Source organism: Pararge aegeria, chromosome 27, assembly GCF_905163445.1.
Source record: "Pararge aegeria chromosome 27, ilParAegt1.1, whole genome shotgun sequence".
In the NCBI taxonomy this organism is placed as follows: Eukaryota; Metazoa; Arthropoda; class Insecta; order Lepidoptera; family Nymphalidae; genus Pararge; species Pararge aegeria.
Window position 1 is genome coordinate 3,783,151 of NC_053206.1, and position 17,500 is coordinate 3,800,650.

Below are 17,500 nucleotides of genomic sequence, written 5' to 3' on the forward strand. Positions count from 1 at the left end.
TAGCTTGATGGACCCAGGGCGACACTATATAGGACGTGTTTCTAACATGTCATACGAAGTGTTGCCATAAAAAAAACTGCAAACTGTCCATTCATACAGCTAAGGTAAACAAACCTATGCAATAATAATATATCATTAAAAAAAACTGCAATCTGTCTATTCATACAGCCAAGGTAAACTATGCAATAATAATACGATAGGTAAAGACTGACGTTTCAAAAATGTGTTACCGCCTTAAACTGAATAATACATTCATTCAAATAGAATATATTATTATAATTATTTGAATTAAATATATTAAATTTGTTTGAATAGAATAAATAAAAATAAATACTACGACAATACACACATCGCCATCTAGTCCCCAAAGTAAGCGTAGCTTGTGTTATGGTTACTAAGGTAGCTGTTGAATATTTTTATGAATATAATAAACTTAAATACTTATACAGATAAACACCAAGACACTGAAAAACAATCATATTCATCACACAAACATTTTCCAGTTGTGGGAATCGAAACCACGGCCTTGGACTCAGAGAGCAGGGTCGCTGCCAACTGCGCCAGTCGTAGTATATTTTTTATTTATTAGCTGTTAACCGCGACGCGTTTGATTTTGTTTTTTGATGTGGCATTCAATTTAGTTGTAAAATTTAAAGTATTAAGTATCGCTAAGCCTTAAATGAGGGGTTTGCTGCTGTCCACTGAGGAGTTCTGTCCTCTATCTCCAACCACAGTTTGGGCAAAATTAAACAAATATTGTAACTTCTACTTATAGTACAAACATTATTATTTAAATCGGTTATAATTTGTCGGAGTTATGGTGTAAAACGTCAAACACTTTCATCCCCTCTCCCAAAGGAACCGAGCTTAATGTCGGGATAAAAAGTATCCTATATTACTTCTAACACTTCCAAGAATATGTGTGCAAAGTTTCATGAGGATTGGTTTAGTCGTTTTTGCGTGAAAGCGTAACAAACAAACTTACATTGACATTTATAATATTAGTAGGGATAGGGATTTATTTTTCTATGAACGTTAGAAGTAGAAGAGATTTTCGTACCATGCTTATTTCTGCTGCTAAGCAGCATTGTTGTGTTCCGGTGTGAAGGGCGTGGTTGCCGGTGTAATTACAGGCGTGAGGAGTAACACCTACGCCTCAGTTTGGTGGACACAGGCCGGCATGTTGCAGGACGTGCTCCTTGCATGCCCTGCGAAGTGTTGTTCTATTTACAGGCAATAGTTTTCAACTTTCATTTAGGTGGATCATCAGCTTGGTACGTCAATTATTACGATAAATGAAAGTGTTCGCGCAGTTTACCTTCTCTGGCGACAGATGGCGTGATCACCCTCTGGGATCGCGCTATCGTTGTGTTATTCCCAGAATATAAGTACCTATGTCGATTTATTTATAGTCAGAAAGACGAACGCAATTTCCGCGTCGTCATTAAAGGATTACCGAAAGAGAGTAGCTTCGAGCTAATATAAGCCGACCTTTTGTCGCAAAATCTACCTGTCCTGGGACAAAGGATGTGCAATACCAGGACAAAATACGTCTACGAGATGGTTCTCGTACTCTTAGAACTTTCCCCCGAAGGGAGAGAAATATGTAACCTCGAGAAGGTATGCCACCTGTCTGGCTTTACCACCGAGAAGCCCCTCAACAGAGGCAAGGTCGGCCAGTGCCACCGATGCCAATTATAAGGCCATTCCGCAAGGAATTGTTTCGCCCGCCCTAGGTGCGTCAAGTGCCTGGGCGATCACGGCACCGCCGATTGCTCCCGACGGGACCCGACCGTCGTCGAACCACCAAGCTGTGTACTCTGCTACACCCAAGGCCACCTCGCGAATTATCTCGGATGCCCAAAGGCTCCGCAGTTTACACGGCGCAGGGGTCCGCCGCCGGTTCGGAGACCCGCAGCCCAGCCCGCCCAACGCTTCGTCCCAGCGCCGGTAACCGCTACCAGCGCATGGGCCAAGCCCCTCAACGGAGCGCCTAGCGCCTCCGCCCCCACACCGGTGCCGGTGGCCCCTCAGGCCACCGCGCCGGCAGCGGCCCACCCGGGCGCAGCGCCCTCGCCCATACTCCCTGGCTGTCAGCTTCTTTAATGCAAACGGCCTTATCGATCAAATTCAACAAGTCCGCGAATTTATATGTGCACAACAAATCGATATCTTCTTAGTGCAAGAGACCTTCTTGAAACCTAGTAGAAACGATCCCAAAGTTGGAAATTATAACTTAGTCAGAAACGATCGTACCACCAACCGGAAAGGTGGTACCGCGATCTATTACAGAAGGGCTCTTCACTGCACTCCTCTCGATCCTCCACAGCTTACCAACATTGAAGCCTCAGTATATCAGGTGGGTATGACCGGCCATCCGTCGATCATACTAGCATCCGTTTATCTCCCCCCGACTAAGGACTTTTTAGAGAGCGACTTACGCGCTCTCCTCTCCTTAGGAGACTCTGTCATTTTGGCTGGCGATTTCAACGCTAAGCATACCGACTGGTCCCGTACCACTAACCCTCGCGGACGAAAGCTTAACGCACTTGTCAGTCGACCCGACCTCAATTTTATAATTGTTGCCCCCAATACGCCGACTCGCTTCCCGATATCGGATAACCCGACCGACCGGCCGGACATACTCGATATAGCGCTCCTCAAGAATATCGCCCTTGAGGTGAACTCTGTGGAAGTGCTATCAGAGCTATATTCGGACCACAGACCCGTCAAATTACAGTTAGGCACCGTAGGACCCGCGATCCTCCCGACCCGTACCGTCATCGACTTCAAGAAGCTCTCCGGGCTTCTCGAAGCGATGGACTCTGTGCACCTCTCTAAAATTCCTGATGTCGTAGAGACATTAGAGCAAGGCAGCCTCACTGCACCTGACCGATCACGTTTGTGACGCTACGAGCGAATGCTCCCGCGAGATGCCGTGCGGATTTTACCGCATGGTACTCACGGAAGACGCGCGAGAGCTCATCACAAACAAGAATAGGGCCCATAGGGAGCACGACAAATACCCGACACGACAGAATCTTACGGTTCACGGTTAGAACTCTGGAGAGCCCAAAGGAAGGTAGTGTCTTGCATTACCGCACTCCGATACGGACATGGGACAGGTTCTTGGGGAGCTCCCGCCATTGCGTAGTGCGTTCTACAAAGTGGCGAGGGCTCTTAAAATTATCTCCGCTCCCGCTCTCCCTCCGTTAGTACGACCTACCGCCCGCCTTTGAAGATATCGATAAGGCGGAATGCATGGCTGACAGCCTGGAATCCCAATGCTCTCCGAGCACCGTCTCTATTGATAGGCCCCACGTCTTGCGAGTCGAAAGCGAACTCGCAACAATCCTCTCGACCCCTCCCGATGGTGAACCTCTCGCCCCGACGACCTGCGATGAAGTTCATACTATTATCAAGGGTTTCCACGCTAAGAAAGCCCCAGGTCCCGACGGTATTTCAGATATAAACTGTCATAGGCATCCACAAGACGGGCAAACCCCGCGACCATCCCTCTAGTTATCGCCCTATAAGCCTCCTCAACACCTTAGCAAAGGTGCATGAGAGGATAATACTACATAGATTGAAGGCCGTCGTGGAGGAGAAGAAACTCCTCAACGACGAGCAATTCGGCTTTCGAGCCAAACACTCTTGCATTCATCAAGCGCACCGCCTCACGGAGGAAATCGTGACAAATTTTAACCGCTACAGACACTTGGCCCCCACGGGGCCGTGTTCTTCGACATTGTCAAAGCCTTCGATAGGGTCTGGCACGCCGGCTTGTTGTACAAGCTTCACTATCTGGGTGTGCCAGCTAGACTCGTACGTTTCCTGCGAGCTTTCCTCACAGACCGCATCTTTCGCTACCGCATTGACGGCACGCTATCTTCCCCTAGACCGATACGAGCGGGAGTCCCTCATGGCTCCTTGCTCTCGCCGCTTTTCTACGCGCTCTTCACGAGCGACATTCCCCGTGACCTACCGGCGACGGTCAAACTGGCCCAATTCGCCGACGACACCGCTCTCTTTGCGACCGATCCCAAAAAGAGTAACATAGCAAGTCGACTCCAAAAGGCGCTCCACCTGCTGGGCAAGTGGTTCCGCCTCTGGAGGATCGAAGTGAACCCCGAGAAGAGCGCAGCGGTGCTCTTCACGGGCAAACTGAGAGGCCGCTTCACGGTAAACCCCGCAGATGTGACCCTCTACGGGCGTCCTATCCCTAGGCAAGACAAGGTCAAATACCTGGGAGTAACGTTCGATCATAGAATGAGCTTCACCGCACACATTCGCAAGGCCCGCCACAAGGCTTCGTATGTGATGGGTCGTCTCTATCCGGTGATTTGCCGTAAAAGCAAATTACAAGGTAACCTTGTATAAAACGTGCATACGTCCCATGATGATACACCAGTGTCGTATTCGCCCATCGCCCTCACAGCTACAGAATAAGTTTATGCGCATGGGCCACGGGCAGCCCGTGGTTCGTGCGTCTGGGGCTCTTCTAATGGCGAGCTCTGGCGCCGTAGCAACCCCTCTGCACGGCTAGCATGGGATGGAGACAATTATATCCCCGGGGAAGAATAAAAAATTTTCTTCTCCCACAGCGTTATAAACTCTTCGCACAAGTGGAAATAATATCCGAATAATATATGTGTAATAATAAACGAAAGTAAACTTCTCCTGTTCCATGTTCCCGTACTTTAGGAGGTGGACACGTTAATTATATTCCTTGTCAGGGGATATAATCGGGGGATATAAAAATTTTGTCTCCTGCGCGTGCTAGCATGTAAGCAATGCTTTATTCTAATATGGTAAGGTTCCTCCACAGCATAAGACAGCCGGTTAGCGCAGTGGGCAGCGCCCTGCTTTCTGCCTCCAGGGCCGTGGGTTCGATGCCCACAACTGAAAAATGTTTGTGTGATGAACATGAATGTTTGTCAGTGTCTGGTAATCATTTGTATATTATAACATAAAAAATATTCATCTTAGTATCCATAACACAAGCTACGCTTACTTTGGGGCTAGATGGCGATGTGTGTAGTAGTATATTTATTTTATTTATTTTATTTCAATATAACATTTTGTTAGAAGCAATTTTAGCCTAGTGGTCAGATCTACGGCCCCTCTTTCGGGGGACCGAGTTCGAGTCCCAGCAGGTACTCAACTCTATCTTTTCGGAATTATGTAAGTTTTGAAATTAGGTAATCAAACATCCATCAATCCGGACTTGGGCGTGGTGGACTACGGCCTTAACCCCTTCTCAATGTGGGAGGAGACCCGTGCTCTGTAGTTGGCCGGTAAATGATGAATTAAACATCACTTGGTTTAACGGTGAAGGAAAACATCGCTCAGGAACCAGCTTGCCTGAGCGTTCTCCGTAATGTGAAAGGGGTGTGAATTCCACCAATCCGCACTTCGCCAGCGTGGTGGACACCGAGCCTTGTAGTGGGTCGGCAATGGGTTGTTATCATGATGTTGTATTATTAGAAACAATAACTAATTTGTATTGACAGATAACGTGCTCCAAGATGAATCGACTACGGGTTACCGACTATTCGATGTAACAGTACGTTCGGCTCGTGTTATTGAATATAAAGACGAAATTCCCGATTTTTCACAAAAGGTAAGTTAAGACTCAGCTGTACAAACAAGATGAATCGACTACGGGTGAACAAGTGAACGATCGATTGGCGCAGTGCGCAGCGACCCTGCTTTCTGAGTCCAAGGCTGTGGGTTCGATTCCCACAACTGGAAAATGTTTGTGTGATGAACATGAATGTTTTTCAGTGTCTGGGTGTTTATATGTATATCTATACTTATAATAAAACTGTAAGTGGAAGATTTCTGTACATTTAATATATTTTGAAAATTTTGACCGGGGGATGCTTTATAATCGACACTTAAGTCCAAAACAGATTTTTATTAAATTTTTGTCTGTCTGTCTGTCTGTCTGTGTGTCTGGCATCAGGTGAAAACTACTGAACGAATTTAAATAAAATTTGGTATAGTGGTAGCTGATACACCGGGTCAACATATAGGATACTTTTTATCCCGGGAAATGGGATGAAATTTTTTATTAATTTTACTTCATAGCTCCGTTAAATTTTGCTTAGAAGTTGCGACGGGTATAGAATTACACGAACGGCCGCGAATAACATAGTTTGGTAATATAACAGGTCCACCTGGTAGATAGCGCTGCAATTAGTTTCTAGGTTTCTTTTAGGTGCAGACGAAGTTCCGCGGGTCCGCTAGTTATACCTAAGTATTTATGTATATTGTTCATAAAAGTATTCATCAGTCATTTTAGTACCAATAACACAAGCTACGCTTACTTTGGGGTTGGTGTTGTGTGTGTTGTCGTAGTTTCTAAATAATTGTATTTAAAGTTTTTAGGATTTTTTTGTTTAATTACTCGTATATATAAGTAGGTTGAGATGATGATGATGACGATGATATATAAGTAATTATAAATAATTGAACAAAAAATTGAGGAGAAGTCGTGTACAATAGCTAGCTATAAATAAATTCACGACTTTTGTTTCAGGTTATGAGAGATGATAAAGTTTATTTGCTGATAAATAATAACAAGAACTACATCTTCTGGATCGGGAAATTCGCACCAGAAAACTACCTTAAGACTCTAAATCATTTTGTAACAGTAAGTATATTTTTGAAGTTATACTTCTTTTGGCGCGTTAGGGATAAATGGTGAGAGTAAATTTTAACGATGCGCGCGCACACCGTCACATAAAAACAGACGCCATGAAGTTTTTCTAAAAAAGGTTTGACAGTTGACTTTCAATAATTAAAACAATACCTTTTTTCTATTGTTAGTATCGTTTTTTCTACAAACGTTGAGTAAGGCGAAGATAAAATTTTTCAAAAGTGTCTCATATTGTCACGCCACACACGTTTTTTTTTTTATTAGCTTACAACCTTTTTACAAGCTTTTTCCCGTTCAGAACGTAGGTAAAACTACTACTACTGTTTCTCACGGTACTGTTTCTTTTCCTGTATGTTATACGTGCAATAAAGTGTTTCTTCTTCTTCTTCTTCTTCTTCTTAAAATAATGACTGTCGACTGCTAAATAGTATGAAGTGACTCAGAGACACTACTAAAGTGGAGTGGTTTATGATGCTTCATTATTAGTTGTATATACGGTTTCTGGATGTTGGTAATTCTGTAGTACTTTACACTTTGAAAAGTACGGCATGATAGTAAGTCGTTTTTGATTTTTAGTTATTTTCTTTTTCTTTGCAATATTATTGTTTTTTTTAATTCTTTTATTATTGTTTTTCTTTTGTTTAGCGGCTAAATATCACCCAATTTGGTTGTAAAAAAAAAGAGTGTCTTTTGTGTTATGCATGCTGAGTTAGCCTTTAAGTGGAGTGTACAACATTTTAAAACAATTGTTATATGTGTCCACATGTTAAGATACGTTGACTTCCAAATGAATAACTGAATAAATAAATACCCTAATTTCAGAATGTGGCCGCGTTTGACCAAGAACATAATTTCACAATTATCAAACAAGGATTTGAAAATGCGAGATTCCTTGAGGCTTTTGAAAAATGGGACCCAGATATGTGGAACGTAAGTGGATTTTTCGTATGGCAGGCGAAAACCATATATGTATCTTATATAAATAAGCAATAGTTTCAACGCATTTCATATATTGGATAGAAGCATTTTGACGGCCGAGTGGCGCAGTGGGCAGCGACCCTGCTTTCTGAGTCCAAGGCCGTGGGTTCGATTCCCACAACTGGAGAGTGTTTGCGTGATGAACATAAATGTTTTTCAGTGTCTGGGTGTTTATCTGTATATTATAAGTATTTATGTGTATTATATTCATAAAAAAATTATTATCAGCTATCTCAGTACCCATAACACAAGCTACACTTACTTTGGGGCTAGATGGCGATGTGTGTATTGTCGTAGTATATAGTATATAGTATAGTATATTTAACTAAAGATTTGCTTTTCGCGGAGTATAGCAAATTAAGCTTAATTGTCATTAAGCATTTTATGTAGATTTTTTTTTTGAAGTTATACTTCTTTTGGCGCGTTAGGGAAAAATGATGAGAGTAAATTTTTACGATGCGCGCGCACACTGTCACAAAAAAACGACACCCTGAAGTTAGCTATAAGGTTTGACAGTTGGCTCATTTCGGTGATTTAATTGATTCAATTGTGCAATAATCTCAAATTTTAATGTTGAGGAAAACTTGGTTGTCCTATAATGAGTCTATTAGTATTCCAAATTTAATTATTTTTATATTGTCCTTTTCTTTAATTATGTACACCGACCTACGTCAATGATTATGTAGAAATATATTTTGTGGTATATGGAGGGTAGAGGTAAGGAGAGTCATAAGTGTCGTCAAAATGTATTAAATTAGGATGGCGCCACATTTGCATCAGGGTAACTCTTAAAAGAAGCGCCAAATATAAATATTGTTAGAGTAGGCTTGAAAAATAAACAAGGAAGTATGGAGATACAAGGGAGTAAGGTTATATTTACCACAATATTTTGTACAACGTAAGTTGTTGAAATACTCAATAATTAACTACTTTAGTCGATAATGACATTAAATTTTTTAACTCTGCATACTTCAATTCATCTACGATTGCTACATTCATACCATACCCTGTGCATCCACCAGCGCCATTGTGGAGGATTTTTGAACTGTTATTTAGCGCAACAACTGGACTCTTTTTCAACTTTTCTCCCATATAAGATGACTCTCCTTACCTCTACCCTCCATATTTGTGGTATTTAAATAAACTTTTTTTAACTAGCTATTATAATAAAACTTTCAATGTATCACCTTTTTTCTATTGCTAGTGTCGTTTTCTACAACCGCAGAAAGGCGAAAGATAAAATTTTTGAAAAGATTTTTATCTTGTAAGTCTAACTTCTAACGCAAGTACATAAAGACACACACTTTTTTATAATGTATACCAGCACTTGACAGCAATCGCACCTGATGGTAAGTGGTGATGTCTACTTGCCTGGAAGATGCCAATTCACTCTTTATTTGAAGGTACTTTTTTTATACGTACCGGGGAAAACGGAAGCTAACCTACGAACAATGACTGTGACCGATTGGGGCAGTGGGCAGCGACCCTGCTTTCTCAGTGCAAGGCTGTGGGTTCGGTTACCGCAACTGGGAAATATTTGTGCGATTAACATGAATGTTTTTCAGTGTCTGGGCGTTTATCTGTATATCATAAGTATTTATGTATAAAATACTAGATGTGCCCTGCGGATTCGCCCGCGTAATTTTGGGAGTCTACACCTATATTCATATATGAGATTTTAAGTTTTTTTCACAAACATTTTTTTATCTTGCGTAATTTTTTTTGCAAAGTATACTATATTTTTTCTTATATCTCCAAGAATATGTATAAAAAGTTTCATGAATATCGGTTCAGTAGTCTTCCCGTGAAAGCGTAACAAACAAACTTACATTAACATTTATAATAGTATTCATTCATTTATTCATTCATCAGTCATCTTAGTACCCGTAACACAAGCTACGCTTACTTTGGGACTAGATGGCGATGTGTGTATTGTCGTAGTATATTTATTTATTTGTTTAAATAATATTTACCTATAGATGAATATTTTTGTTTCAGAAACTAAAACTGGAGGCAATAGATAAGAATGAAGACCTGAGAACCAATTTTATAGACGTCGATTAAACTTATCCTGTACTCAATATTATTCTTTTTCTTCTTTTGCTTTTCTGGAAAAAATAAACATTATATAAATACTACACTATACTTTTTATAAATATTAGTATTCCAAAATAAGGAGTTCGTAATGGAGTGTCTTTGGATAGTGTTATAATTAAAAGTTTTTTTTTATTATAAATCTAGATATATTAAGAGCTTAATTTTGTCGGATTGAATATATTTTTACATAGCGACTGAAAACTAGCATAAGAAAACTTCGGAGAAATAATGGACGGGGATTCAATATCCTTAGCCGATTGAATGACAGCGATTTTATTTTTTGCATTCGACATAAGATTCAAAAATAGAAGTTTAGTTACTTTATTTCTTTATTTTTTTTACATTTTACACTATTCAGGGAGTGCTTATAAAAAATATCCAGACCACCTATCGTGGTTCCGTAAACCGTGGTTTCCTGAATAATTTATCCATACGAAAGTGTAATTCACAGAAGCTGAAGTCTACAATCAATTGCTGATATTCTAAGTGCCATTTTAACTGTTCTAAAAAAAGATTTTAATTAAGTAAAAAAAAAATCCATTATACCTATGTTTACAGTTACCAAGTATAAATAAAGTATTTTATTGAAAATTTTGATGTTTTCATTACTTGGTTTATTTATATTACAAGTGCGGTAAGTCGGTTTTGATTAGGATACTGATGCAAATTATTTTCTCAGTGCTAGTAGCGCTTTTAGTGACAGAGATCGTCCTAGGAAGCACCATGCCATGCTTATTTCTGACGGACGGCCCATTGGCGCAGTTTGCAGCGACCCTGCTTTCTGAGTCAAAGGCCGTGGGTTCGATTCCCACGACTGGAAAGTGTTTGTGTGATGAACATGAAAGTTTTTCAGTGTCTGGGTGTTTATCTGTATATTATAAGTATTTTATGTATATTATTTATAAAAATATTCATCAGTTATCTTAGTACCCATAACTCAAGCTGCGCTTACTTTGGGGCTAGATTGCGATGTGTGTATTGTCGTAGTATATTTATTTATTTATTTATTTCTGCCGCGGAGTAGCACATCCTAAAAAATATATTAAAGTGTGTCCGACGTACGACTTTCAGACACATTAACAGAGTAATCTGTTGCTAACATCGGGAGTTTCATCGATAATTACCGAAACAAATACTGTCAAATTAATTTCAAAATCGACGTGAGAGTTAATTACATCAGCTACGGAATGAATTATATAATTTTATTAGATAAATAACTCGTCCCGGATTTTCCGCTTAGTTTATTTCGTATATGTTTTTCTAAAACAAGATCGTATTTTGAAAGTAACAATACAAGTGTGTTCTGCTCAATCCAGTTACACGGTTTGAGTTTCTCAGTGATTCTCACTGTCGCTCTCTCCGTTCTGAAGATAATCTTATGCTAAAAATTCCTTCCTATTCTAAATCCTTTGCGGTTGAAGCTGTTCGACTATGGAACTCTCTCCCCTTCCAAATTAGGCGCGCGCAGTCACTACCGATTTTCCAAAGATTCCTTAAAAAACATTTTATGCCACCCTAATTAGTAATTTTTTTTTTTTTTGCTTCTGAGTCACTTTCCTTGGTGTTGTAGGCTTTTACTTTGTATGATATAATAATTGATATATATATTTATTTTTAATTTGTTAACTGCTGCTCTTGTGTACAACCTAACCCTTAAGTCTGTTTTTTTTGCATTCCGTGATTCGACCGCAGAGGTCGCTTTTTAGCGATAAGGCCGCCCATTGTACCTGTGTTGTATTGTGTTATTTTTGTTTATAATTTAATTTCTGTTAGGTGTACAAAAAAGTGTATTTTCATTTAATTTCATTTCAAGTTCTACGTTCTTTCATTTATTTAATGAAATTAGCACTTAAAATCCGGGCTTTTCGGCTTGTATGGTAGTACCGCCATTGCTGTGTTGCGGTCTGAAGGGATATAAGGACACACAGTTGCACTTTGTAGGCCTTGCATCTGCTCTGTCAATAGCCGATGGTTCTTAACTAACAGCAATGCTGGCGGCAGAGATAAGGACGAACGAAACTCTACTATTAAAGGAATGCTTGCCGTACACAAATATATAACTTCACTAAACTAACAGGTCTCAAATGAATGCTGTTTCACATTTTTCGTGTGGAAAACGATAGTGGTATGTTAGACTTGTCAGTTTATTATAATCGTTTGTTTGTTGTTTGAAGTCTTAATTGTACGCACACATTTTATAAAAATTAAACACAAATACAGAAGTTCGAAAATAAAATAGAGCGTGCAAAGGCGGTCTTATCACTAAGCGATCTCTTCCAGAACACTTGACGTTAGGAAAAACGAAGGAGCGGGTTGGAGCAGTTTAAAAATATATATTTATATATATACAAAATAATTATAATAAACTACTTACTCATAAATTCTAAAACTACACACATATTATACATAATATATACAAGTATATAAATATTTATGCAGTACATACTATAATATTACAAAGATTTTTACTTCAGTAGGTTACCTCGTAAGAAGGCTCAGAGTCACTCAGCGGGCTCGGAGTATCTCTACGTGATCAAATCAGAAATGAGGTGATCCGTAGAAGAACCAGAGTTACCAACATAGCGCAATGAGTCGCGAAGCTGAAGTGGCAATGGGCGGGACATATAGCTCGGAGAAAGGATGGACGTTGGGGTCCCAAGATGCCGGAATTCCAATCGGTAAACTGGTAAGCGCAGCGTTGGTCGACCCCCAACGAGGTGGACAGACGACATTAAGCGCGTTGTAGGTAGCCGTTGGACAAAACCGTGGAATGCAGGTAGCCGTTGGAATTTGGAATTCCCTACAAAAGACCTATGTCCAGCTGTGGATGTCTATCGGTTGATATGATGATGATTATTTGTAAAATATCTAAACACCAAAACAGAAACATAAAAGGCTGCCTTATCGCTTTACAACGATCTCTGTCAGTATTAACGTAATTCAGAGGTTTGTGTATATAAGAATTACCTACGTTTTATGCAAATAAATAAAAAACCGGAAAAGAATATAAATAACCATTTATTTTGTGCTTTCATTTGTGCTCATTTAAAGAAAAGTATTTTAAGTACAGCTGGCTGATTAATTGTTTAATAAACTTAAAATTATTTAATTTAAGATCTTACTGAACGCAGTCTAATTTTTTTTACCTGTGTTCTATATAATTTCAACAATATTTCCGTATTGACGGCCGACTGGCGCGGTGGGCAGCGACCCTGCTTTCTGAGCCCTAGGCCGTGGGTTCGATTCCCACAACTGGAAAATATTTGTGTGATGAACATGATTGTTTTTCAGTGTCTGGGTGTCTATCTGTATATTATAAGTATTTATATGTATAATATTCATAAAAATATTCAACAGCTATCTTAGTACCCATAACACAAGCTACGCTTAATTTGGGGCTAGATGGCGATGTGTGTATTGTTCCATGGCTTCCAAATCAATAGTCAAATGACAATTCAATATTGTGCAATGGGTAACGGCACATCCAGAGTTCAGGTGTCACCAACATTTTCTTCCTGCGGGTGTACGAGGCGACTAAGGGAAAATAACGGATAGCGGGCAGCAGCGTCCTCTATGCTACTATTAACATCTCTGATTATGGACTAAAGGCCTCTCCCAACCTTTTTTAAGAGGCCTTTAGTACAGCAGTTGTCTGTTATAGGCTATTGATTCAAAAATTTAAAATTCATTTATTTCAAGTAGGCCTAATATAAGCACTTTTGAAACGTCAAGTCTGTCTGTTTGTAGTGACTCTACCACCGGTTGGGAAGGCAGATTGTACCGAGAAGAAGCCGGCGAGAAACTCAGCAGTTTACAATTTACATTTTAACATTCATTTTTCTATCTTGTGAGAGATGAAAGCGGAGTCGGATGCTTCCAAGCAACCTTGTCATTAAGCAATTCATCAATTGTATAGTAACCTCGCTGTAATAAATGTGTTTTAACACATTCTTTAAAGTTATGCATTGGTAGGTCCAAAATTACCTTAGGAATCATATTATAAAAGCTTATACTCAATCCCACAAATGACTTCTGTACCTTTCGCAGACGATATGCAGATGTCACTAATTCATGACCATTTCTTTTAAGTCGACTGATGTTGATGTTGACGAATGAAAGCCAGGATTCTATTAATAAAGGAAGCGTTTTTTTCCATCTGTCTGTTTCTATGTTTTAATACTAAAGCTTGTAAGATTTAGTTCCAATCTTGAAAGTGCTGCTTGAAGGCCGTCGGTTCTGCTTCTTCCACCACCTTGGATATGTGGACCTGGAATAACATTTTATAAATGAAGTTATACTTCTTTAGCGGCGTTAAAAATCATGGGAGTGAAATAATACGATGTAACGAAATGCGCGCGTACATGGTTACACGATTTTAACTGGATGAAGGTAGTTGTGAAACCAAGTGAGAGGGAATACAATATCGTCTGCCAGCTCACTTTTTACGATGCGCCGTCACAAAAAACACCCTGAAGTTAGCTGTAGTCGACATATTCGTTTTTCAAAAAAGGTTTGACAGTGTACACTTTAAATTGTCAAAGTCTGCTGCAATATATATCTATATATATAAAAGAGAAAGTGTGTGGGTATGTTCCGTATAGGCTCCGAAACGGCTGTACCGATTTCAATGAAACTTTCAGGGAATCTCCGGATTGACCTTGCGAGTAATCCTGTAAAGTTTGGTGACGATCGCAGCACTCCTATTTTTTAAAACAGCTTTTATTTACTATGATGATATTCTATTGTTGGGCGTACATGGTTGTAGATAATGATCTTCAACCGCTCGAGAAGAGAATAGAAGAGAATGAATACGGAGAGTAAATGAGAGAATAAATGATTTAATATTTAGAATATATTATGAGACTTAAATTAAAAAAATTATGATGTAAGTTTATTGTTTAAATAAAATAAAGAAAAATTTAGCCCGGCGAAGCGGGCTGGGTACGCAATTTTTTTATATAGTTTAAATTACAAGACAAGATTTTATATTATAGATTACATCATAATAAATAATACACTTTAGTGACGGACTTTTCACAATGTTTGAAAAAGATTGCATTATTTTGACACCTGTCAATTTCGCTTAGTTGAGCGGACTTGGCAAAAATGTTACGGAAGCTTGTCTTTCAAAGTCAAAGTCAAATAGGCCCATAGGTGGCACTTTTGCACAATGCGTTGGTACTTTACGTGAGAATTACACGGTAGTGAGATGATGGCGATAACCATATTCATAAATTTAAAACTAAAGCTACGAGGGTTCCAAACGCGTCCTGGTCTAAGAAGAAGCCCACAACAAACTTCGCCAAGTGTTATTTCTTGTTAACACCATCTCACATTGTTATTTAAAATTATTAGAAGAGCAACCTGGTTAGAGCAAAGACATCTACATACCCAGGATGGATAGTTATTCGCCTCCAGGTAGTGTTGTGCTTTCTTCATAGCCTCTGCCTTCTCCTAAAATAAGTGAAAGAGAGAGAAAGAGTAAGAGAAAAAAGTAGGTGCGTGTAACCTTTACGCGCGATTTAAGTAAAACTTTTATTATTTTTAATTAATGAAAGAGTAAAATGTTCCTGGGACTCCGCCATTTCTTATAATATTTACTATTTCATTTTATATTCTATTTAAAATTCATTAAAATCACTTTCAAGTTTTATAAGTATTTTCATTCATTAAATAGAATAATTGAAAGTAGAAAATTAAAGGTTAAATATACTAAATATACTACGACAATACACACATCGCCATCTAGCCCCAAAGTAAGCATAGCTTGTGTTATGGGTACTAAGATCACTGATCAATAATTATATGAATAATATACATAAATACTTATAATATATAGATAAACACCCAGACACTGAAAAACATTCATGTTCATCACACAAACATTGTCCAGTTGTGGGAATCGAACCCACGGCCTTTGCTCAGAGAGCAGGGTCGCTGCCCACTGCGCCAATCGGCCGTCAAAGGTTAGATCAGCACATGTCAATATAACCTTGCCACTGAATATTATAGAATGTCGCGATCGTCAGAAAATTTATTAATAATTTGTTTATTACAAAATTAATAAATAAACAAGTATATTTAAAGATTTCAAAAAACTTTTCAATTTAAAATATTGTTTTTAAAACGTTTGAATTTTTATTCACTGTTATTCACAATTGATCCGTTTGAATATATTGGAAATAAACAATCCCAATTGCTTATGATGCTGATTTCCGCCAGAAAAATGATCTGAGTCACTCCCTCTAAAGAAGTTTTACTTCAAAAATATTTATTATGCAGAGTAGTACAATGAGGTTTAAAGAACTCAAATATTAATATTCAAAGCAAAAAAAACATATGTTATTGTTCACCGTCTCTCAGATTAAATGGTTATCCACTTTAAACGATCCAGTAAAATTTTCTTGATACAAAAGGACGTGTGTGTAAATGTGACTATGAAAAAGTAGAATGACCCGACAGTATGGATCTTTGGAGTTGGGCCACTTCCAAATATTTTTGGTATCTCAATAAATGTTATCATAAAATAAAGCTTGATTACTCTTGTTTCATTCACATTAATATTTTTCTGATAGGAATCCCAGATTCAAGAAATATGTTTAATTTTGAAGAATATGTTAAGTTAACTTTAATGAGTTGCGCCAGGGTGGTCGTCAAATTAGGCAGTAGAGGGCGGTGCCTTCACATTAAGAAGTGCAATTGCAAAATTATATAATTTAGGCAAAGTTACAATACTCGGAAACAGTAATCGCTAGATGGCGCTCTATCGATTCGATACAAATCGTAGTTAACTTTTACGCGATCGAATAAGCGGTCGATTAGTTTCTAAATTACTCGTAATTCAAAATTTATTTCAAGTATGCCCAATATAAGCACTTTTGAAACGTCACGTCTGTCTGTTTGTAGTGACTCTACCACCGGTTCGGAAGGCAGATTCTACCGAGAAGAAGCCGGCAAGAAACTCAGCAGTTGCTCTTTTCCAACATCAACAATTTACATCTTACATTGTAACATTAATTTTTCTATCTTGTGAGAGATGAAAACGGAGCCGTATGCTTCCAAGCAACCTTGTCATTAAGAAATTCATCAATTGTATAGTAACCTCGCTGTAATAAATGTGTTTTAACAGATTCTTTAAACTTATGCATTGGTAGGTCCAAAATTACCTTAGGAATCATATTATAAAAGCGTATACTCAATCCCTCAAATGACTTCTGCACCTTTCGCAGACGATAAGCAGATGTCACTAATTTATTCGACTGAACTAGCGCCGTCCAGACTAGCGTTTCAATGTTTATTTACCTCTTTTGTGGATTTCTTTCCGATCCACACGTAAATGCTGCTACCTGTGTCGAGGATGTAGCATTCCTGAAATAAAAATGGATGCCAATTAATGTATAAAAGGGTTTCATCATATCGACCTATTACCGGCTCTCTACAGGGCACGGGTCTCTTCCCACAATGAGAAGGAGCTAATGCCGTAGTCCACTGGGCTGGACTCCACGCACCTTTGAGAACATTGTGTAGAACTCTCAGGCATGCAGATATCCTCAAGATGTTTTCGATCACCTTCCTGATATTTTAATTACTTCAATCGCACATAACTTATAAAATTCGAACTCGGCCCTTCGAAAGTCGAGCTCCTACCGAATGCGCTATCACCGCTTAAATATACCCTATATTGCAAACCAATTATTCTTTTTAACAAACTCGCTTTTTAACACGATTTTTAAACAATCATCATCATCAACATATCAACAC

The 17,500-nt window shown here is 38.9% G+C and overlaps 2 protein-coding genes across 3 annotated transcripts in view; one reads left to right on the forward strand and one right to left on the reverse strand.

The window, feature by feature from the left end:
- Positions 1-9,723, forward strand: part of LOC120635594 (gelsolin-like) — a 30,695-nt gene extending 20,972 nt beyond the window's left edge. Inside the window, exons 13-16 of the mRNA XM_039906604.1 lie at positions 5,514-5,623; positions 6,545-6,658; positions 7,487-7,594; positions 9,641-9,723. Coding sequence (XP_039762538.1) covers positions 5,514-5,623; positions 6,545-6,658; positions 7,487-7,594; positions 9,641-9,706 — 398 coding nt within the window. The 3' untranslated portion in view covers positions 9,707-9,723. The remainder of the gene's footprint in view (positions 1-5,513; positions 5,624-6,544; positions 6,659-7,486; positions 7,595-9,640) is intronic.
- Positions 9,724-13,757: 4,034 nt separating this feature from the next.
- Positions 13,758-17,500, reverse strand: part of LOC120635797 (gelsolin-like) — a 40,665-nt gene continuing 36,922 nt past the window's right edge. For both annotated transcript variants that reach the window (XM_039906956.1, XM_039906955.1), the window contains exons 9-11: positions 17,042-17,107; positions 15,131-15,193; positions 13,758-14,006 (exon numbers count right to left, since the gene is read on the reverse strand). In XM_039906956.1, coding sequence (XP_039762890.1) covers positions 13,935-14,006; positions 15,131-15,193; positions 17,042-17,107 — 201 coding nt within the window. In that variant the 3' untranslated portion in view covers positions 13,758-13,934. The remainder of the gene's footprint in view (positions 14,007-15,130; positions 15,194-17,041; positions 17,108-17,500) is intronic.